Raw genomic sequence first — 7,500 nt, forward strand, 5'->3', positions numbered from 1 at the left:
TAGAGCAATACTGTAAATCACACCTAATGCTTCAGGCACGGTTGTTGTGTTTCTGTTCTGCTGTAGGAAGATGCAGGAATCAGGAAAAGAACAGATGAAACAGAGAACAAGCAGATGCATGAGATGCAGCAGTTGCATGCTGCTCTGCAATGTCCCACATAAAAGAAGTTCAAAGACGAACTAATGCTAAACTACAACCTATCAAAAATCATGAACTGACCCAATTTTTTCCAGAGCTGGATAAAGATGCAGTAGGCATAATATCAACATGAATGCCAACCTGCTGTATATACATGAGAGATGCCAATATACAAAATGGAAAAGTCAGACCGCATGACACTATCTTGGAAGTAATTGGATGACAGGTACTTACAGGGTTAGTCACCATGCATTTGTGCAACATTCTTCTCATGCCAGAATGGGTCTTGTATGAAATAAAAGAATAGCTCAAGTAAAGCAACAGATCTCAGTGGTTGTAAGAGAGAAAGCACCAAAGATTTCACCTCAACGTGAGATTATACTAAGACAATTTAAAAATTACTGCATTCAAATACAGTGAAAAATCCTACTTTCAGCATTAAGTAGTTTTCTTGCAGGATCTTTGCACACCTTAACTATGTTCACATCCAGTAAAATTAGAGAACAAATTTAGAATTGCATGGATATACCACAATGCAATTCTGGAAAATAAGTTTGATTTCAAAAGCTTTCTTGTTCTACAGTAACAGTCACATATTTATCAAACTAACCATTGTGTCATTTTAAGACTTTGGCAGATCTATACAAATGTTAAGAAAGAAAACTTTGATTTACTTCAGACTCTCAGCCCGGAATATTGCTTACTTGGTACGAATGGAAACGTCAATCAATAAAAAAACCGAAACAACTTGCCTTCTGAAGTCCTCAATCTCAAACTATATGCTTATTTGATAGATTAAAGCCACACAATTCCAGATAGGAGCAGACAGCTTTCTTCGCCTGATTATAAAGATCACCTTCCAGCTTTCCATAAACTATTGTGTTTTATTCTTTCACAGATGCACAGAAAATATTTGAAATGCAAAGAAGCATCCTCCAAATCACACTTTAACCTACTGTACTGCATGTATATTTAGGAATGTTTATTTAAATGCACTCAGTTCAGGAATTGCTCAGATTTAAAAGACTCATGCTATAATCTATGTTCTTACTTCAGTCTATCTGTATCTGAAATACAGAACATTTGGGCCCAGAGTATTATTGTCTATCCATCCTCTTCCAAAGTACATGCAATTTTCCTGATTTTAACATATCCTATCACCACCTGTTTTGTCTCATTTAATTATTCTCACATTGGGGAAAAAAAGCATTAAATCATTCAAATGATATAGCATCTTTAAACAGTACAAGATTATCTAGTTGCCTGTTTCATTATTTGCTCCAACTGGATAAGAAAAATACACTATTTTAGGAAAAAAATACACTAATTTAGGAAAAAATATCTTAATATTCTATTAAATGTCAGAAAAAAATAACCCCTAATATTTATCAAGACAAACATAAGGTTTTAAAAGCAAACAAAGCATTCCAACCCACGCATTCTCCTTCTAACATCTAGTCTACACTACAATAAAATCAGAGCACAATGAAACCAATGACAGTTTTCATAATTGGCAAGAACATGGCCAACTACAGGTGCCATTAATGAAAAGTAATATCCTCCATTAGTGTAGGTAATGTGGTTCTCTTTCCAGAAGAGCTCCAGCCTAGGTGAGGAAGAGACCCTAAGCTCATAGAAGCAGGATGATTACCCAAGTGGTAAAATACATATGTTTGGTTTTGCTTTTTGCCATTACTGAGATTGAATAAAATCTTTGCTGATGGTTAACAGAAACAAACAATCAAATAGGAACTTATCAATGACACGCACTTCCTAAGAAGTGAAGAGCATTACTTCTTAGAACTTAACTGAGAGTTTTAACCAATACAAAATCCTGGAAAAGAAAATGTTCACCATTATGCAGAATACAAGCTTAAACCTTTCAAGTTTGAACTTGTGGTAGCAATCGTTCAGCCAAATGACTGCTAAGCTTACCAAATTTCAGAGGGAAAGCAGTTCTTTGGCTTGGATGCCTTCCATTCAAGCGGTCATGAGGTTTGATCAGTCTTTCTGAACCAAAGCATGTTCCTGTATTTTAAGCAGAATTCACTTATGCAACATACCTGGAAAACTGCTCTTGTAGGCCACGCATCTGAGCTCTGTTACGCTCCGACTCCAGTGTTACCTCCCGTAATCGTTTCTCACTCTCAAGTCTTAAATGTCTTTCTTCCTCCAACTCATGTATCAGTTTCTCACGCTGAAAGACCATAAAAGTTAATAAATTATTCCATAGGTAAAATACTTTTAAGATAAATTTTATATTTTATTTGGGAATGATCATCAAACAACCAAGTATTCAGTTTTTTTTTTTTTTTTTTAATTGGCATTAATGCACACAATAACAGGGTAGAGATGGAGATTCTGTCAGAATATCACCAGAATACACCAATATTGAGCTATTTCTCCTTAGCTCAGACTCACAGAAGTCAGTGTAACAGCTATTTAGGAACAAACACCCTCCCCTCCTTTGAAGAGCTTTTTCTTCACCTCCATTCAAAATAATTTCCACAAATAATATTGAGATCTGTGATCTTGCTCGATAAAAGACACAGGAAGCCTGAAGCAGTCATAATGACAACCTGCCACCCAAGCCTTAATGTCTCAGACCCAAGAACAGAGTAGGAGATGATTCTGCAGTGATGCTTTTGTTGTTTTGGATGAGGAGCAAGAATCTTATCAGTAGGACGGAGTCTATTTGAATTTATTAAGTGAAATCCTATCACAAAGAATCTGTTTGTAAAAACCTGCTATCCAAATAAAAACCTAGGAGAGGGATGAAAACATCATTAATTTTACTAATAGCTCTCAAAAGCAAATAGTTGCTAATGCTGAAATGACAGGATCAAAATGCTCAAGCCACAATCCACAGGACTATCTGGATGTATCTACATATATTATGGATGACTGTTTTTTTTTAAACTTCAGGTCCAAATACAAAAATGAGATATAAAAGTAATGATTTCAAAACCCTATTTTAAAAGTAGGTGCATGTGATTTAGGAAGAGTAGGGAATGAACTGAAAAGTTATAAAAATGCTAATGGAATTAAAAAAAAAAAGTATATACAGCCTTTTCCACGTGAACCTACTGCTACACAGAAATTACATTAAATTAAATTTAACTAAATTAAATTTATCCTTGTGCATTTAAATGAGATAACAAGTCAATAAAAAAAAACAAATAAGCAATTAACATGGTACTACATTACAGTCCCCCAGCAAAGGGGTTCCAAATTGGTTGCACAGAAGATGTTAAGCCTCTGTAAAGCTATAGTGGGTACACTATCTACACACTTGGTGCATTGCCATTGGCAGCCTATCAGATGGAGTTCTGTTCTGACCTAAATTCTCATGACACACCTGCAAAAATTTGTCTAGAAATTACACATACAATTTCATTAGAAAATAACAAAGATGTCATAGTGTTATGCCATTAAATGAGAGAGACAGACTATTTGTACAAGTTATAAATCTAACTGGATAACAATTTATAAAGCAGTAACCAAGGGACCAAAAATATGAACGTTACCAAATGGAAAAAGGATCTAAAAGGCAGGATAAATAAGCACATGCCACAAAGGGAGGCTGCAAAGGATCAAATGAAATATCTATATACTTGTGAAAAAACATAGGGAATTACTCAGAAAAGAAGAGGGCTTCTGCCTAGTAGGTCACATGTAATACCTATACACATATAATAATTCCCTGGAAAATGGGAAATTGCAAAACTAGAAACCCATTGCTGGAAAACAAATACACTATTCTACCTAAATTATTGTTACACAAGCACATCCTGTCAGGTGCTGAGTGATCCTTTGCTTCTGTCAAAATGAAAAGAGCAGAGCACTCAGCATCAAGCAGAAGATGCACAGCACCTTCAGTAGAGAATCCATCCCAGGAATGATAGCTCACACTAATGATATGGGAAGATTATTCAAGGTAGTTAGAATTTGTCCAGATTTCATCCTATCAACACCAGCTTCAAGATCATATTGTGTGCTGGATATTGCCAGTATTTTCTTTCATAAATGTATGTGACTGCTGCTTAGGAGACATCTAGAGCATCCAGAGCCAGAGAACAGTATGGAAAATAATGTAGAAGAAAGATACAGTTACTTAGCAGTGCTTAAGACAAGGTGACAAGCCTACAGAAAGTGGGCTTAAACATGAATAAGCAATTGTTCCTCTAGTAACTGATATGCTACCCTGGAGGAAAAGCATGAACTGCTAAGAGCCCAAGTGTCCCAGCTAACCCAAGCACCAGGCTTTGCCTGAGCTTCCTGCTGCAGTAACTGCTTAACTAAGGTAACACACTAAACAATTACTCTCATTCAACATAATTACCACCGCAATGATCTTACTCTGATACAGCAGCTACCTCTCCGCCTGCTGCACTGACCATGCTCTGCTTCTCAAATAAACCTTTTTATTTTATGTACAAAGCCAAATTTCCAGAGGGAAGACTCCAGAGTGATACACCTGTGAACATCTGGGGTATTTCACAGCATTTCTTACCAAGACATGACCCTTCAAAAAGAGGTTAATATCCTTTCTTCCACCTCCCTGCTAGGATCTTTTGTTGGTCGCACACCAATACTGCCTGCTGTATTGACTGTGCTGAATGAATACTGCCTGCTGAATGAATGTGCTGTGTCTATGTTATGGCCACATTGCCATTAACTACAAAAGCACATTTTCTAGTAGAACATGGAATATACAGCAGAAATTCACAGATCCAAGCTTTTCCCTAAAGGTCAAAGAGCAGTGTAAGCTATTTCTGGGTTTCATTTCCCTCTTGCTGGTAGGTCACGGAAAGCTGTTGCCACCATTACTCTTCATATTCATGCAAGAAACTGTGAAATATTGTAATGAACAAAAGATCCGCACATGCATGTGATTTTTATTTTGGAAGAAGAGAAAAAAGACCTAGGAGTTACCTTAAGGAAAGTATCTATAAAAGAATAATAACATTACAGAAATGAAATGTTTAAGTGTTAGGACCTTCTGGAATGAAGTCCAGTCTTCATATCACAACACACTATTAGTTACATAAGCACCTTGCTGTACAAAGCTTATGCTTCTACCATGGTACACTCACAGGTACACAAACAGAAAGCAGTTATCACTACTACAAGAAAAATACTATTTTATTCAAACCCAGAAAAGCCATTACAAGGAGGCACAAAAGAGAAGTGAAACTCCAGCACAGAAAGGTCAGAGACTTTTCCATCCCAGTAGCAGATGACGTCCCTGAATTCTCCAGAAATTTTGCACTGTCATAATGTCCTCTACAAGCTCCTCCATGCAAAACCCACTTTATTCTTGTATAAGATAAAGATGTGTGAAAACACATGAAGTGGCCAGGAATTGTTCCATGTTTTACACTGACTAAAAGCTTACTGGAAAGGAGTACAATTAGCATGCAACATGAAGAAAAGATGACATAGAAAAGAATGCATTGTGAAATGCTTCACTATGTTTTAACATCACTGCCTTCTCCAAATAAAGTCGTATGTGTTTCACTTGTCAATTCTTCATTAGCTGTAGCTTCTTCTCTCCATGAGCTCTGTTCGATCTTTCCCACTTCCTCTCCTCACAGTTAACCTTTCTCCTCCCAGAAGAATCATAGAATCACAAGGTTGGAAACGACCTATAAGATCATCTAGTCCAACCGTCTACTCATTACCATTGCTACCACAAACTAAACCATACCTCGCAGCTCCTCATCCAGGCGCCTCTTGAACGCTGCCAGGGACAGTGACTCTAGCACCTCCCTTTGCAGGCCATTCCAGTGCCTGACCACTCTCTGAGAGAAAAAGTTTTTCCTCATGTCTAACCTAAACCTCCTCTGATACAACTTGTAGCCATTTCCCCAGGTCCTGTCTGTTGCCTGGGAGAAGAGGCCAAACCCCTCTTCATCTCAACCTCCCTTCAGGAAGTTGTAGAGTGCAACGAGTCCCCCCTGAGCCTCCTCTTCTCCAGACTAAACAACCCCAGCTCCCTCAGCCACTCCTCATAGAATTTGTGCTCCAAACCCCTCACCAGTTTCGTTGCCCTTCTCTGCACATGTTCCAAGGCCTCAATGTCTTTCTTGCAGTGAGGGGCCCAAAACTGAACACAGTACTCGAGGTGCGGCCTCACCAGTGCTGAGTACAGGGGGATGATCACCTCCCTGCTCCTGCTGGCCACACTATTTCTAATGCAGGCCAGGATGCCGTTGGCCCTCTTGGCCACCTGGGCACACTGTAGGCTCATGTTCAGCCAAGCATCAACCAACACCCCCAGGTCCCTTTCCTCTTCACAATCATCCAGCCACTCGTCCCCAAACCTATAATGCTGCATAGGGTTGTTGTGGCCGAAGTGCAGGACCCGACACTTGGCCTTGTTGAACCTCAACCCATTCACCTCAGCCCAATGATCCAGCTTATCTGGTTCACAACCCCTGAAGCACAACCCTCACTTCACTCTCCCTTTCCCTCTCCAGACAGACTCTCTTCCATCACATTTCCCTGTCAAATCTCTGATAGCTTTCCGAATACGCAAAAAATTTAATGTGAACAAACTAGAGTGAAAGTCAGGGTTAGCAAATTCCACCCATAGTTTTGTGTTAAGTACTGGAATATTTTAACACTTGAACAAATACTGTTTGCAATTACTTTTTCATGAGCATTCGAGCAATCAAGTTTCACCAGCTACTCATCATGCTCATGAGCAAATGTCTGCATACCAGTGAGTTCCTTTTTGCGTAAGTGTAGAAACGTTCATGTCAAAATGTTTCATTTCTCATCCAGCCAGTGACATATACTGCACATTAATTCATCTTCTCAAACGTAAGCAAGAAATCAAATTTGAGCTATACATGATCAAAACAAAACGCGTGAGAACTACTCATGTCATGTTACACTGAACTGAAAACGTCTCTTCTAGGGCTCCTGAATGACCCCTAGAGCTACAAAATGCAAAAGTAACAAAAAATAAAAGCATACATCATGAGTGGCAGTCACAAAAGCAAAGTCAAGCACCCAGCCATAGGGTCGTGGATTTTGCTGTGCCTGCCTCTCCTGCATCACAATTTAAGATTATAGGTGCTGGCAAGAGAAATATTCCAGGGACTCAGCAGGCACACAAGGCACATACTGCACTTGTTGCTGTTATTCAGAAGGGAGATAGCCCAACAGCTGCACAAAAACTGCTCCCTCCTTTTTTGTTTAGCTTATGTTTGAACCTTGTGAGAAGCCATTTTTACGAACAATCGGGTGGAAAAGGACTGCTGAATTCAAATACAAAAGATCTTTCTTACTCAACGTATCATAAGTACTGTGGTAGTAATTATGTCAACATCAGAGAGCAATCTTGTCAAAAA

General features: G+C 38.7%; 1 protein-coding gene across 1 annotated transcript in view; it reads right to left on the bottom strand.

The window, feature by feature from the left end:
* Window positions 1-2,189: 2,189 nt before the first annotated feature.
* NCKAP5 (NCK associated protein 5) overlaps window positions 2,190-7,500 on the bottom strand; it is a 94,993-nt gene continuing 89,682 nt past the window's right edge. The window contains 1 exon segment of the mRNA XM_031554326.1: window positions 2,190-2,336. Within this exon segment, the coding sequence (XP_031410186.1) occupies window positions 2,190-2,336 (147 nt within the window).

This window comes from Meleagris gallopavo, chromosome 7 (genome assembly GCF_000146605.3).
Source record: "Meleagris gallopavo isolate NT-WF06-2002-E0010 breed Aviagen turkey brand Nicholas breeding stock chromosome 7, Turkey_5.1, whole genome shotgun sequence".
In the NCBI taxonomy this organism is placed as follows: domain Eukaryota; kingdom Metazoa; phylum Chordata; class Aves; order Galliformes; family Phasianidae; genus Meleagris; species Meleagris gallopavo.